This window comes from Pan paniscus, chromosome 1 (genome assembly GCF_029289425.2).
Source record: "Pan paniscus chromosome 1, NHGRI_mPanPan1-v2.0_pri, whole genome shotgun sequence".
Classification (NCBI taxonomy): Eukaryota; Metazoa; Chordata; class Mammalia; order Primates; family Hominidae; genus Pan; species Pan paniscus.
The window spans coordinates 117705493-117722298 of NC_073249.2; the positions used below are offsets into that span (position 1 = coordinate 117705493).

Genomic DNA, 16806 nt, shown 5'->3' on the forward strand with positions numbered 1-16806 from the left:
GGCCATGCTGGGTGGAGAAGGTGGTGAAGGGTGAAGAGCTCTTACCTCCCACTGCCCTCTCTACCCGGCACAGCCCCCAGAGCACAGATTCCAGCAGGATTTCGGTCTTGGGCCAGGGACTGCAAGTGTGACAGAGCCTCTGGTGGTCCTGCTAGGTAAAAGCATGAAGACATTTCTGTGAGGTCAGAAGACACTGGAGACTGCAGAAGGGAACTTTTGTCTTTTTGCCATGAAAAAGCACTAGTATAAGCAGAAAATAGACAGCTGGATTTAAATGTAAAACAAAGCAAAGACCTTTTCACCCTGCTTCACGAATTTTAGAGCAATTTATAGTTCAACTTCATTTCAGGTCTTCAAAATGAATATGGGCAAAGTAATGCTGTAAAAGACCACCCACTACGTTGAATACCTTTGTTGGTGCTGCCTTAGGATTTTTCTTTTTCTGTGCAGTATAATCCTGAGTATCATAACATTTACAAAGCATTTTCAAATATGTTATTTCTATCTGATGAGAACCACAGAATATCACAGCAGGAAGGCATAATTTAGTCCATCTTTAGATAACAGATGAGTGATTTAAGACTGAAAGAATACACAAGATTCCATAGCTAGTTGGAAGCAGAGACAAGACCAGAACCCAGCATTCCAAACAACTCTCCAACCTCGTAAGATTCTGAGAGGTCTCAGGACCTTTATTCTACATGAGCAACAATAAACAGAACAGGTGATTTCTTGTGTTTTGTTATATCTACTGGAAATCTCTCTTACATATAAATAAGCATCTTAGTAAAAATGTCTGGATGAACCTAAGGAGAATTTTGGGGGTAGGGAGAGGTAAAAGATAAGAGGAGACAGATAAACCAGGTTGTTCATAATTTAATATTCCTGCTGTCACAGATTTTATAGCTTAGTGAATGCTGGTACACTGAGATACTTCTATCCCAGCAGTGTATTAATATTTATTAATATTTGATTATTTCTGGTACCTTGTGATTCTCACTAGATTTCAGGAAAACACTAGCACTGGGCATACAAAGGCTTTTACATGTGACTCAATCATTCCCCTTATATACCCCCGTACCCATTTCAAAACGACTTTCATTCTAGTTTAGAGCTAGCTAGCTTTGCTTTCTCTACCAAGTGTAAATAAATATTCATGTTATTACATATACTGTTATCTGTCACAGGGTTTTATCTTTAATTTGATGTATCTTTCAATTTTCACTGCATAAATAAATGCAGTAAAATAAATGAAATAAATGTTTGGACATCCTAGGTTTCTTGTTGTCTTAATTTTGTATAAAACTAAATACTCTGTATCCAAAGTGTAGGAATGTTATGTGACCCAACAGTTTTCAATAATTTTCTTGGTGGAAGGCACTTTAAGTCATGTACAAATGGTACTTCTTATTGGCAAAAAATAGATCACTCACTAGTGATTTTGAGCTTATTTGTGCACTGAAGTTGCTTATTTTCAATGTTTGTGTTGACTTTAAAAAAAAAACAAAAAAACAGTCTCACTCTGTCGCCCAGGCTGGAATTCAGTGGTGCGATCTCGGCTCACTGCAACCTCTGCCTCCCAGGTTCAAGCGATTCTCCTGCCTCAGCCTCCCGAGTAGCTAGGATTACAGGCATCCACCACCATGGCTAATTTAATCCACCACCTGGCTAATTTTTGTATTTTTAGTAAAGACGGGGTTTCACCATGTTGGCCAAGCTGGTCTCAAACTCCTGACCTCAAGTGATCTGCTTACCTCGGCCTCCCAAAGTGCTGGGATTACAGACATGAGCCACTGTGCTCAGCCTGTGTTGATCTTTAATATAGATTGAGCATTTCAAATCTGAAAATCCAAAATCTAAAATGCTCCAAAATCAAAAGCTTTTTGGGTAACAACATAACACTCAAAGGAAGCACACACTGGGGCATTTTGGATTTCAGATTTTTGGATTTGGAATCCCGAACCAATAAGTATATAATGCAAATATTTCAAAACCTCACAAAAATCTGAACTCTCAAACACTTCTGGTCCCAAGAGATTTGGATAAGGGCTATTCAACGTGTATTAGGTCCTACTCAGTTGTCCCCAAATGTTGGCCCAGATTGGCTACATCAAAATCACCTAAGGAATGTATTAAAAACATGTATATTCCCATGACCTGGCTCAGACATTTTAATTTACTAGGGTTTAGCCAAAGAATCTGCTAAATCAAATTAACCATGTACCCCAGGTAACTACTGCTGTTTAACATTCCTTCTTACCTCTTATTTCTGAGAAGATTTGAGTCAGCCCAGGCCTAGGCCTGATATGGTATCAGAAAAAAAACTGCCCTGAGTGGGTGGAGTGGTTCACATCTGTAATCTCAGCACTTTGGGAGGCCAAGGCAGGCAAATCACTTGAGGTCAGGAGTTTGAGACCAGCCTGGCTAACATGGTGAAACCCTGTCTCTACTAGAAATACAAAAGTTAGCCAGGTGTGGTGGCACATGCCTGTAATCACAGCTACTTGGGAGGCTGAGGCACAAGAATCGCTTGAACCTAAGAGGCAAAGGTTGCAGTGAGCAGAGATCATGCCACTGTACTCCAGCCTGGGCAACAGAGCAAGACTGTCTCAAAAAAAGAAAAAAGAAAAACAAGAAAAAACTGCCCTATCCTGACATGTTCTGAAGTATGTTGTTCTCAGCAGAACTAACTCATAAATGTTGAGAAAACTGGGGGGAAAGGAGGGAGAGAAATGATCTTAAAAACTAAAAGATAAAGGCATAAAGACCTTGATCATCATTAAAGTTAGTTCTCCAGTGCCTGAAAAAGGCTTTCTTTTACTCCCTGATAGTTGTCAGCAAAATCAACTTTCAACTTGAGGTCTCTAGGAAGCCTGCCTTTTTCTCTTGTGCTTGTTGGGAGCAATACAACAAAATATGATGATCATAAAGCTATGTAAAGAGCTGAGGCTGATCCAGGTCAGATCCCTGATTTGCACTACGAAGCCTAAAGTAGAACACAATAATTACCTGGCACTGGCAAACTAAGATCATTGCTCTTAAAATCAGTATTACACATGAAAAGGAAAGATCCCACAAGTACTAACGCTCAAGGAAAACAGTGACGTTTTAGGTTTATACAAATGAGTAGAGGGTTGCTGATTTTTTTTTTTTTTGAACATGTAAAAAGGGAAAATAATCAATGGTAGCTTTTTAATAGGAACAAGAGACTGACTCTACCTTATATATGACTGCAATACAGCAAGGAGTTCTGCAACAGGAAATTCCAGAACTATGTCACACATGCTAAGCAAATGAATAAATTATATTAAGTAACTAATCAGGCCAGGCAAGTAATGTCCAAAGAATGTCACAGCTATAAATGAGAGAATAATGAGCAGAATATAAGAATATAGGGTGAATGAATGAATTACAAAAACCAGCTGTTATTTTAAAATAGTCTAATGTGTATATACAACAAATAGAATATATATGAAAATTAAAAAAACAAGGCAAGAAATTTTTTTTAAAATTTTGGTCCATCTAGTCTTACATTGTAAGAATGTAGTACCTTGTGAAAAATAACGATCCATCAGTAAAAATTTAAAAAACGATTCACTGTGAACTAGAGATTTAGAATTCAAACTGTCCAAGATGAAAATGTCATCTCAAGATCCACTTATGAATAATTGTTAAAGTTTTTGGAATTTTCATGCTAGGAGGTGAAATCTGTTGCAAAGCTGAATTTATAAGGTTAGGGGGGACTGTCCATTAAGAATACTTCTTCTTTACACAGAGACTAATGGCTTCTTTGATGGTCCAAAGCATAGGCACCTGAATTCTGAAACATTATCCATCACAAATCTCCAGCATTCTTTAGAGGAAACACACAAGGCAACTTTCAGCTTCTTTGATTACAAATGCCAGAGTTTTTTTTCATCCCACATTTTAGCCCTGCTACAAGAAAATATCTTTTATTTCAATACAAACCAGTGATTTGCAAGCCTGGCTGGTAATCAGAATCAGCTTTTAAAAATTATAAATTGCCAGCCAGGTGCGGTGGCTCACGCCTGTAATCCCAGCACTTTGGGAGGCTGAGGCAGGCAGATCACGAGGTCAGGGGATCAAGACCATCCTGGCTAACACGGTGAAACCCCGTCTCTACTAAGACATACAAAAAAATTAGCTGGCCGTGGTGGCAGGCACCTGGTAGTCCCAGCAGGAGAATAGCATGAACCTGGGAGGCAGAGCTTGCAATAAGCCGAGATCGCGCCACTGCACTCCAGCCTGGGCGACAGAGCGGGACTCCGTCTCAAAAAAAAAAAAAAAAATATCGATTGCCAGCCCACCAGCCAAAAGTCAATCCCTTAGATGGGTCCAAGTGATTTTTACTTAAGTCATATTAAAAACTACTGACTTAAATTGTCTCCCTGTGTCCTCAAGGAATGTGCATTTAGGTAAGTTATTTGGGATGGTGAAATAAGAGTGATCTTCATGTTAACAAACAGAGAGCAAATGTAAATGGTACAGAGGCAGAAAAATGGGGACCTGCTATTTTTCTTTAACAGAAGGGCTAAAAATTTAACATATCAGATAGATATTCAAATGAAAATACAAATTCAAAGTAAAATGAACTTTTTTGGATTATTGGTTATTTTAGATTATCAACAACACCATTTCATTAGTCCACAGTATAGAAAGACTACAGTTGAAAATAATATTCCACCAGGTCTCATTTCCAGATGATCCTATATTACAGAATACAATAAGGAAAAGGTATATTCAAAATGAGTAAGAACTACCAACCCTGTTTACACTGTGGGCACTGAATCAATCGCCAATTGAAGCTGATAATTTTCTTTCAGATCAAGTTTTCCCACACCTAAAGAAAATTTCATTATATAATACAGTTATACCATCTGTAAGCTATGATTTTCCAAAAAGAATCACAAAAAAAGTTAAAAACTACCAACAAAGGCACTGAACTGCTATGACTTGCTTTTTTTGTTGACCACCAACCTTTTTTTTGTAAACTAGTGAAAGGTCACATCAAAAGATGAAATAGAATCCAATCCAAAAAGATTGGACCCCAAAAGGCACTGCCCAAACTACTGATTTGAAATGCTCAAAATGCATTCTCTTCATTTGTCTTCCCCCAATAGAGCATTCAATATTTAATGACATTTGCTGTACATTATACAAAAGGGTCTGTAGGTTGAAGTGAACGTAACTTTCCACACAAGCAAAATGTAAATCTGCAAAATGAATCATGATCACATATCACTCATATGCAGATATAACATAAAACCTAAGGTTCAACAATACTATTACACCAAAAGACTAGACTTTCAGGAAACCCTTCTACCTAAACCCATTCTCAGACAAAGGCTAAAAGCACATTCTGCAAAGGCAAAAGGAAACAGAAGACAGTATTTCCAGAAAAGACTAGTTACAAACAGGAGCAAACCTGGGCTCTTTACTCACCATTTTAATACTGCCGCCAACTATAACAGCTTAAAAATGTACACATGACAAAGTGGAAAAAAGTCCCAAAATGCAACAGTTTCAGCAAAAGAACATACTGACTAAGGATTACTACAGTTAACATCGGTACAGTAAAAACGATGGCAAACAGGGATTTGGCACCACATTTACAAAGTAAAAGCATGCACTGTTAATACACTTTAGATGTTTCTCAACAGAAAAGGCCATGAAGATGGAAAACAAGAGGCACCGTGTACAAAACTCCCTATAACTGAGACAAACAAGCAAGAATCAAAGTGGTCAATTTAGTAAATATGTAGCAGCAAAGTCACTGGTTCTGTTTGGAATTTAGCAATTTGCATTTCTGATTGGCAGCTGCCCTGGGTGTGTCTGTATCCAAGAAGCTGACTTTATCATACTACATCAGCAGTAATTTGGTAATCTGCACAAACAAGGTTAACCTTCAACCATAAGCTTAAAGAAAAGAGAGAACTAGAATCTTATTGCAGAACTTTCCAATGTAATTACCATATGGAAACCATAATGGTACTTTGAGCAGGATAATAACATAAATTTCATTTAAAAAGTTGTATTTATAGCCCCAGTAACTGGAAAGAATTATAAGTAATTATGGAAGTATTATATTCTGACCATACCAAGAGTTAAAAACAAAGAGTTCCTACTAAAGAGGAATATTTTCAAGATGATCTGGTCACATCATGTGCATAGTTAAGATTGTTTGTGTTTTAATAAAGATTCTTTTGCAAATAAAGAAATAAAATTTAGTAAAGTTATTCTTCTCTTGATGAAAAAACCTTAAAAATGAACCACTGGTGGTTTAAGAAGGGGGGAAAAAAAGAGTAAGCTACATATTGAAGTTCTAGAATGCAGCACCTCAACTTCACATCTTCCATAAGCATTTAAGATTAAGAAATCCAAGTGATGTCTTGACGATCGAATCACACTTTATAGTTCTTCCAATTCCAATGTCTGACTTTAGCATCTCATGTCAATTAAAAGTTCCCTAATACAAAATATTGTGCTAAAGAGTGCTAAGATTCTGCATGCTGCTGCCATTCCCTGGTCCCGTTCATGCTTGTAGCTGCCCCATGAGACAGCAAAAGGTGTCTGGTCTCAACACTCCACACTGTAGTAACTAGAAGAGAAGAATATTCTTAATTAGAAAAAGTTTAAAAACCAAGAGACATCACTGTAGCACTATAACTACCTTGTATGAAACTTTACCTTTCACTAACATCCATGCTTCTCAATAAAGTCCACATTCCTTTAAGTTGTTTTTAATGATGACATCTGTAACAGCATCAAAAACAAACTGCACATTCTTCGTGTCTGTGGCACAGGTGAAGTGGGTATAGATCTCCTTGGTATCTTTTCTTCTGTTCAGATCTTCAAACTGGCATTGAATATAGGCAGCTGCCTCTTCATATGTATTGGAACCTAAAACGGACACCCAGTACTCTCAGTTCAAATTGTAACAGCTGCCTGAACTCAACTAAGTCAGACCATTACCATTTACTTATGGAGAGGGAACATAACCCAATTAAATATGAGTAGAATTCTCTATTTCTATAATCATTAGGTGTTTCTATAATTAGGTTCTTCGTGAGAGTGGACTCTCATGGTAACAAAAATAAAATCATCAAACACAAAGATTGAAGAAAACATAACGTTAAATTTCTCTTTACCTTTTCATTTAGACTTTTCAGCTAAAAAAATCTAGAAAGTATAAAAGGAAACTAGGAAAGTAGGAAGGTGCATTTCTAGGGAACACAACTGCTTAAAAGGTCTGAGAGAGGCTGTGTTCCTTGGAGTGATCTTGGAATAAAAATTCAACAGGGTAGTGCTTGCTTTGGTAGCACATGTACTAAAATTGGAACAATACAGAGAAGATTAGCACGGTCCCCGCGCAAGGATGACATGCAAATTCGTGAAGCGTTCCATATTTTTTAAAACAACTGGGTCGGATCATGCTAAAAGGAGATAATATTACTCTGCTACAAAGTGTCTCCAACTAGAAAGGATCAATGAAGTGAGAAATTGTTGAGAAGGATACAGTTTGCTTTTAGATGTCCTTTTTCCAATATGAACATTCATTCATAGTGTTTTGATTACCCTTATGTTACTAAAAGATGGCAATAAACGCTATGGGATTGTTTGTATTAAAACAAAAAAAAAAGGAATTCAACAAGGTAAATTGTTCTTTTCAAAATCATTCCACAGTTTTAAAGAGGTTTAGCTTCAAAGCCTTAAGGTAATAATTTAAATAAGGAAAAGCAATACACTTTAAAAGAGTGAATTTTAGGGTTTCCCAATTATATCTCAACGAAGCTCTTATTTTTTACAAAAAGAAAGGTGACAGGAACCAAAAGCAAAGCCTGTCTCAACAATATTTGTAATTAATACCCTTAAATCACCTGCTTTTTACACCATCTTGTCTACTTATAGAACCTTTAGAGTAGCCTTAGAAACTGGCTATAAAGCCAGGGAAACGCAACAAAGACAATTCATTATTCCAATAAACTACAGGCTATTTTCAGTAACGTGAAGCATAACAAAAATATCAATAACAAAGATATAAAGAAGACCAGGTAACAAAACGGAGCTTAAGAAAAAAGGAGCTGGGTGCGGCGGCTCACATCTGTAATCCCTGCACTTTGGGGGCCGCAGCAGGTGGATCGCTTGAGATCAGGAGTTCAACACCAGCCTGGCTAACTTAGTGAAACCACATCTCTACTAAAAATCAAAAAATCATTAGCTAGGCCTGGTGGTGGGCACCTGTAGTAGAGCTGAGGCACAAGAAGCACTTGAATCTGGGAGGTGGAGGTTGCAGTGAGCCGAGATCATGCCACTGCATTTCTGTCTGGGAGACAGAGCAAGACACTGTCTCAAAAAAAAAAAAAAAGGAAAGGAAAAGAATATTAATTAAAATATTTAAAGAACTGAAGGAAAACAGCTTTGTAGGTGCTTGAAGCAGGTTCTTAAAATCTGGAAAACAACCTCTATAAATTAAAGGAGGCAGATGAGTGAAAAGTGAATTTTGTCTGCTAGGAACAGATAATAATACCTGGCAAATAAGGACCGTAAGAATCTGTACACAGAATGAAGACAATGGAGGATAGGCTTGGAAGTTAACAACAACAAAGAAAATGGAAATGATATTAAAGGCTCTTTGCTTTGTGTGAAGACTCTAAGCTGGGCCTTCAACATTAATGCCAATTCTTTTACTTGTCTTACATCTCTCTCCCCCAATCCTAAAACTTGGTTGCTTTCTATAAACTCACCTTATTCTCACCTCCCTCTGTTCTTTACTCTGAACAGGTAACCACATTTCCAACTTCCTTGATAAAACAGAGGCCATGAGGATTAAACTACATCTCAACATTTTGGCCTACCACCTCACTCAAAATGTTACATATCTGCACTTATTTGTACTTCTGGTCTTAGAGGTGTCTTACTTCTTGCTCAAAAATCAACTGCTCTACCTATACTCTTTTAAAAAAATTATTGAGGAAAATTAACATAACAGATATTTAACCATTTTAAAGTGTACAGTTCTGTGGCACTTAGTGTATTCACAATGTTATGCAATCACCACCTCTCTCTAGTGACAAAACTTTTTCAACACCCTATTCCCATTAAGTAATCACTCCCTTTTCTTCCCATTCTCCCAGTTCTCATAACCACTAATATTCTTTCTGTCTCTATGGACAGAAATTGCCCTATTTTGGATATATCATATAATAGAAGTATTGGCCTCTTTTACTTAGCACAGTGTTTTGAGTTTCATACAAGTTGTACCATCTATTATTATTCCTTTTCTTGGGTAAGTAATATTCATTGTATGTATATAACACAATTTGTTTATCCATTTATCCTACCTAGACTCTTAATTCCTTTTTTCCCACCTGCTTGCAAATCTTGCTCCTTCAATTACATCTGTTTTTTAATGTATCTCTTTTGCTTATAGGATCTTAGCCCTCAGCCTATAAACATTCTTAAATCTCTCCTTTCCCTTTAAACCCACGCTGCTCAAGAGTAGTCTACACTTGTCTTCTTTCTTCACTTTCCATTCTGTAACTCACTGTACTCAACTTTCCACTGACACTGCTCTCAACAGCAGGTCAACGACCTCCTAACTGTTAACTCCAAAGGCTCTTTTTCAGTATGTATCTTACTTATCTGCAGATAACACTGTTGACTGAAATATTTAATCAACTCACTTTTTAACCTCTCCTTTTGGTTATGGTATCTTTCTTCCTCTCCTGCCAATAGAGGCTGCTATTCTCTCTCATTCTACCTGTGGTCCTTTTTCTCCTCATTCTATAATATTATCTCCATAGGTCATTTCACCCATTTCCATGTTTTCATTACTGATGATCTCAAACCCCAACCTCTCCTCAACCTCGAATATAACTGTCCATGAGATACTATTTCAACGTTCTATGAATAATTAAAAATCAACATTCCTATACATGAATTCAGGTCACAGCACCAGCATCCAAGACAGAAACCTGGGAGTACCTCTGACTCTTCCCACTTCCTTACCCCTGCTTTACCCCTTCACTTTATTGATTGATGGATGGAGTCTCACTCTGTCACCAGGCTGGAGTGCAGTGGTGCGATCTCGGCTCACTGCAACCTCCGCCTCCCGGGTTCAAGCGATTCTCCTGCCTCAGCCTCCCGAGTAGCTGGGATTACAGGTGCACACCACCATGCCGAGCTAATTTTTCTATTTTTAGTAGAGACAGGGTTTCACCACGTTGGTCAGGATGGTCTCGATCTCTTGACCTCATGATCCACCTGCCACGGCCTCCCAAAGTGCTGGGATTACAGGCATGAGCCACTGCACCCAGCCTCACTTTATTATAGAAAGCATTTACAGTGTCTCTGCTAATAAGAGTTCCCCTTCTCTGGAAATACCTGATTCTGATCTATAAGTTTCATAGTGATCCATCCCTGGCAGTTACATTTGTGCCCCTGACCTCAACTGATTGGCCTACAGATTTCTGCCTGACTTAGCCACGGCCAGAATCTCTCTCCTTGGAATTTGAAACCAAGGCCAAGCAATCCCAGTCTAGTCTGATCTTTTTTTTTTTTTTTTTTTTTTTTTGCTCAGTCGCCCAGGCTGGAGTGCAGTGGCGCGATCTCGGCTCACTGCAAGCTCTGCCTCCCGGGTTCATGCCATTCTCCTGCCTCAGCCTCCCGAGTAGCTGGGACTACAGGCGCCTGCCACCAAGCCCAACTAATTTTTTTTGTATTTTTAGTGGAGACGGGGTTTCACTGTGTTAGCCAGGATGGTCTCGATCTCCTAACCTCATGATTCACCCGCCTCGGCCTCCCAAAGTGCTGGGATTACAGGCGTGAGCCACCGCGCCCAGCCTAGTCTGATCTTTTTACCAGAGATACAGAAACTGTGACTAGGCTGTTATCACATAAACTGAATAGCAGAGAAAGCTGGTAAGGAAAGAAAGAATAATAAAAAAGATGCACAGAGAGGAGAGAAAAAAGATGGGGATAAAGAGTGCTTCCAGGGTTCCTGACAATTATTTCCTAGTTCTAATTCCATTCTAAGACCTGTCCATTCTTGCCCTTGGGTTCTATGATATATCCCTTAATCCCCATCAAAAGTTTTTATTTCCATCCTGAGTTCTTACTAATTCAAATCCCCTACTATCTATCTTTATTATTTATTGCATAATCTTTCTCAAGCACAGTTTCTTCTATATCATGTACCCCATGATATGGATCATGGTAGGATATTAAGCCTTTAACTGATCATCGTCTCAGCATGAGATATAAGGCCCTCCATGAGTTGATCTCTGACCGTCTCTCCAACCACTTCTTCCCTGCCACTGTAAACTCTAGTAATACCAAATTCCTTCTGGGTTCCACAACTGGTCATACCATTTTCCTACCTCCATATTCTCATATATGCAATTCCTCTTTTCTAAAATGCTTTTATTCCCCTGTCTGCCTGATGATTTCTATTTCATCCTCTTAGTAGCTCTAGAAAAAGACTACAATGACCCCATCAGAAGTAACCACTTCTATTCCACTTCTATTAATGCATATTTTACACTACAATAAAATTATTTATGTGCAATTAAACACTATAATAAAATTATTTATGTCTCTCTGCAACTACATGTCAGTCTCTTGGGCACAATGATTAAAATTTACCCTTGTATTTTCTTCAACATATACCAAATTTTACTTTATTTTTTGTGAGGCAGGGGGGTGTCACTATGTTGCCTAGACTGATCTCAAACTCTTGGGCTCAAATGATCCTCCTGCCTCAACCTTCCAAGTAGCTAGAATTATAGCCACCATGCCCAGCTCCCAAATTTACTTTTTCTCCTTTTTTATTTTCCTCAAAAAATGAAGATAGAAATTTAAAATAAACACAGAAAACTCAATTGTGTCTGATATGGCACTCTTGACTTAGGGGGTTTTAATCACAGGCTTAATGCCAATGCCACTACCACTGAATACTCTCCCAATCAATCATTAAAAAAAAAAAAAGGCAGTTTTATGAATGCCACCAAAGTGTTGATCTAAGTAAGATGTGCAACTCCAATAAAATCTTTCATAACCCCTTACCTGTGTATTCTGGATAACAGATAGTTAATGGACTCCTCTTTATTTTTTCCTCAAAAAGGTCTTTCTTGTTAAGGAAGAGAATGATTGAAGTTTCTGTAAACCATTTGTTATTACAAATGCTGTCAAACAGTTTCATGCTTTCATGCATTCGGTTCTGAAAAAGAAATAAAGGATGATAGGTCAGTAGCAAATAGTAAAAGTGGATTAAGTTAATGAAAAAGACAAACCAACAAGTTTTGCTGCACTAAATGGCATTCACGGAAATAAGTCAAACACCAATAAGATAAAGTTGAGTGTCAGTCCTCATTTTTGTAATTTTTGGGGGAGAGGAGGTAGGAGGAAGGGCTGGCTAACATCCTTTCCACATACTCAAGGTGGCTATAACATCTTTTTTAGAGTAATAGGGCACAGATCAAAAAAATTAAAGATACTAAGTTTTGGCTGAATGAGGAAATGGATGCAGATAATCTTCCTAATAAGTTATTTTCCATTTCCTGGCTACATTAGACAGGCTTTTTACCAGAAGCTCCAACATACCATCTCCTCGTCCTCAGCCAGAACAAGGTCATAATCACTGAGGGCCACACAGAAGATAATTGCTGTCACTCCCTCAAAACAGTGAATCCACTTTTTTCGTTCTGATCTTTGGCCACCTACATCAAACATCCTGCGCAAGGGGAAAGAAAGCAAATTCAGCAAGGTCACACATACACCTTCCCCTAAACTGAAATGATTAGGAAACTTCCCACTATTACATATTCAAAACTTCATTTATAATAGAAGAAAAAGAATAGATTAAATGCAGTCAAAATAATTATCCTGGCTAAAAGTACAAGACAACAACATGAGAAAATAAAATTTGTGAATAATCTAGATTCTCATTTTAGATAGTTGAGCCTCCTCTCTATCAAAGCTTGTACCAGATATGTGAAAAGTCAGCAGAATAAGCACTGAAATGGATTAAAGGAAGGAGGGGAAAAGACAGGAAAAGCAAAGAGCTAAATAATACAGTTTGAGATAATAATAATAATGGTATATTTATTGAGTGCTTACCATGGTGCCAGACACTACTACTAAACATCTTAACTCATTTTGCCCTTGTAACACTCCTAGAAGTACTATTATTATTATCCCAATTATACAGATAAAGAAATTGAGGCACATTCAATGTTAAATGATTTGCTCAAAGGTACACTACTAACAAACAGGGACTGGGGATCTGAACCTAGGCACTCTAACTCCAGCACCCATGTTCTGACTCTCAAAATGGTTTGCCTCTAAATGCCCTATTTGCACTCTGCTTCCATAACTTCTCCCTATTAAGTTTGTTTTCCTTACCTTAAAAAAAAATTGGAGATTAATTGTAAAAACAAATAAATTATATTTTTATGGTAGGATTCTATGAACCCAATAACTAAAAAACAGCCTTGACCAATATTTCCAAACTCCGAGTCTTACTTAAACCTAATTAATAAAAACAAAGTCTCAACTGTTCACAAACTTTATGTTACACTCCATATTAGTTTTAGTCCAATACTGTCTTCTGGGTGACTTACTTGGTATTCTGAGTCAACTGCTGAACTTCTATCAACAGCATCCTCAACTACCTCCTATAGTAAAAAGATCTGCACTGCTTTGGGTTTTAACTGATACTTAGGTCTAATGACGTACACATGCAAATTGTTACTTGTGATCGGTGTTTGAAGAAAATGATACAATTTTTAAAGGCTAAACTCTGCCAAACTGGTTTAATGTATAAGATCTATAGTGACTAGAGGCCTACATTTCCAGAGACGTTTTCCCCCAGAAATTGAAAGAAATAAGACACAGTTGGTGATTTCTCAATGTATGCTTGAAAGGAATTATCTCTTTATGACCCAACTCTTCCTTTGGGTTGATCTTGCACAATTCTTTTTGACCTTTGGTCATGACACCTGAAATGATGTAATCACAAGTTGGCTTTAATATAGGGTCACAATACAGGTTTTAGGAAGGCTAACATCATATATTTCACCATGGAGGTCTCAAGGGGAGACACACCAGTAACTTCAATTTACTCCCCCATTTTCTTCTACAAAGTCTGTATAACACTGTGAAGTTCCAAGGTGGGCTTTTAGCACATATTAACATTTACAATATCATTCACTAAGAGATCAACATTTTATAAACATTACCTCATTAACTGAGAGGCAAGTAAGCAATTACACAATGCCTTGCATATGGTAGATGCTCAATAAATGTTTGAATAAATGGATAGTAGTTTTGCCTAGAGAGAAGAGGAAAAGGAAGAAATGATAGTACTTCATAACAAGATATCTACATGCCAACAATCAAGTAGGTGTGGCACCTTAATTAGATCTGGCTATTGATCATGGCATAAAAAGACAGGACAGTTAGGATTTGCCTAACTAAAGACTGATTTACATAACAACACCAATAAGAAAGTTTCCAACACTAAATAATGATCACAACTTTTAATTATAAGTAGATTACAAACCTTATACAAAGAAATCTCATTCTTATGGTCTCACGAGTGATAATCCATGTGGTCTTTGCTGCTCTTGCTAAATAAATTCATCAGTACTAAAGATAAGCAGCAAGTCTATTCTAAAAGCATTCATAGCTGAACTGCTATTTTCCTGCACCAGGAAAAAATCTAGTTTGGTGTATTAGGATTTCAAGACCCCAACTGGTATCTAGTAATACGTAAACCCTATGTGGATTTCACAAATCCTGTGGAACAGTTGTTTTCAGAGAAAAAATTGAGAGGATTTGAGGTAGTAGTTACATCTGTATGCAATAATAACAAACATCACATTCTACATATAAGCATAATGCCATAACTAAAGAACACATGGTATATTGAAGGGGAAAAGTTTACTCCTAATCTCAAAGGTCACAAAAGAAGAAAATGGGAACCAAAAAAAACATTTCTAATATTTATAAAAGACCATTAACACAGAGACAAGCTGAGGCTTGTTTTAGAATTACTAATGTTGCTGGGTGTGGTGGCTCACACCTGTAATCCCAGCACTTTGGGAGGCCAAGGTGGGCGGATCACCAGGTCAGGAGATAGAGACCATCCTGGCTAACACGGTAAAAGCCCATCTCTACTAAAAGTACAAAAAAAAAAAAAAAAAAAAATTAGCTGGGCGTGGTGCAACGCGCCTGTACTCCCAGCTACTCAGGAGGCTGAGGCAGGAGAATCACTTGAACCCAGGAGGCAGAGGTTGCAACGAGCCGAGATCGCACCACTGCACTCCAGCCAGGCAACAGAGCAAGACTCCATCTCAAAAAAAAAAGAATTACTAATGCTAATGAGAAAGTTATTTGTATTAGAATACTAGAATTTTCTCTCTCTAAAACAATCACAGTTGGGCTGGGCACGGTGGCTCACACCTGCAATCCCAGCACTTTGAGAGGCTGAGGTGGGAGAATAGCCCAAGCCCGGAGAACAGCCTGAGCCCAGGAGTTTGAGACCAGCCTGGGCAATAAAGAGATCCTGTCTCTACATAAAATTTTTTTAAAACATTAGCCAGGCACAGTGGCATGAGCCTATAGTCCCAGCTACTTGGAAGGCTGAGGCAGAAGGATCACTTGAGCCCAGGAGGTCAAGGTTGCAGTGGGCTGTCATCACACTACTCCACTCTAGCTTGGATGACAGAGTATGACCCTGTCTCTAAAAAAATAAAATTTTAAAAACAAACCAAAAAAATCACTGTTTATATGTCATCTTACCAACCCAAAATACCTCTATCCCCAAGTCTATTTTCCATTCTGCACTGTATGAAGAAGTTAATTGTACATGACACTATGCACAAATTACTTTAAGAGCCATGACAATACTTGCTCCATTCCATTCAACTTGAAGGGAAATTCAAACCAATAAGAAGTGACACTGGTGAGAAAAGCATTTCTATTTTAAATCAAAATGGCAAAACAAAACCATGTAACTAACCGAAAAAAAACTGGTTTTCATAAGTTTAATATTGTTATCCTATTAAACATTCAATATCTGTTTTGGTGAGTCTAACAAAAAAGCAGCTGAAAATAATAAAATTAAAACAAACCAGTTATCACAGGAAAAATTTTACTGGGAGGCAAGTTGAATTTATTTTTGAATTTAAATTCCTCTAAAAGGACACAAACATTTGACGCTATTTGGAGAAACAAGAGATGTTTGGGCCCCCATTCAGTTAAAATATTCAAACAATGCTGATAAATATGTTAAGTTTAAACCAAGGAATACTGCCCAGAGAAATTTTACCCTGATTAAGAGATGGTAAACTAAAATGAAAGATACTTGTATTTGGCACACCTAGCAAAAAGGCTAATGACTTACTTGAAGTATAGGTCTTTGAAGGTGAAATGTGTTTCTACAATGCCTGTGGTCTTCACTCTCGTCCGAAGAACATCTTGCTGAGTTGGAATGTAGTTAGACTGGGATATTCTATCCAGATCATTTAGATAACTAAATAAAAGACACGTTTACTTTTAGTTGGTGAAGCCAACCATGTGCATAGCAAATGAACAGACTAAATTAGTTCCTATTTTAAACCTGTTACTAGTTATTAAGTGGCAAAACAGAATCAGATCTTCAGTAACATAGAAATGATAAGCCAGGCATGGTGGCTCACACCTGTAATCCCAACACTCTGGGAGGCCAAGGCAGGAAGGTCGCTTGAGGCCAGGAGTTCAAGACCAGCCTGGGCAACATAAAGA

The 16806-nt window shown here is 37.7% G+C and overlaps 1 protein-coding gene and 2 non-coding genes across 3 annotated transcripts in view; 1 reads left to right on the plus strand and 2 right to left on the minus strand.

Moving 5' to 3' along the window:
• On the minus strand, window positions 1-75 carry MIR197 (microRNA mir-197). The gene has a single exon (NR_106586.1). It is a non-coding gene; the product is annotated as a microRNA mir-197 (primary transcript).
• A 5377-nt stretch (window positions 76-5452) lies between these two features.
• Window positions 5453-16806, minus strand: part of GNAI3 (G protein subunit alpha i3) — a 44953-nt gene continuing 33599 nt past the window's right edge. Inside the window, exons 5-9 of the mRNA XM_003804893.6 lie at window positions 16427-16555; window positions 12622-12751; window positions 12085-12238; window positions 6709-6921; window positions 5453-6619 (exon numbers count right to left, since the gene is read on the minus strand). Of these exons, the coding sequence (XP_003804941.1) occupies window positions 6731-6921; window positions 12085-12238; window positions 12622-12751; window positions 16427-16555 (604 nt within the window). The 3' untranslated portion in view covers window positions 5453-6619; window positions 6709-6730. The remainder of the gene's footprint in view (window positions 6620-6708; window positions 6922-12084; window positions 12239-12621; window positions 12752-16426; window positions 16556-16806) is intronic.
• LOC112438268 (U6 spliceosomal RNA) lies at window positions 7325-7431 on the plus strand. Its single transcript, XR_003026721.1, has one exon. It is a non-coding gene; the product is annotated as a U6 spliceosomal RNA (small nuclear RNA).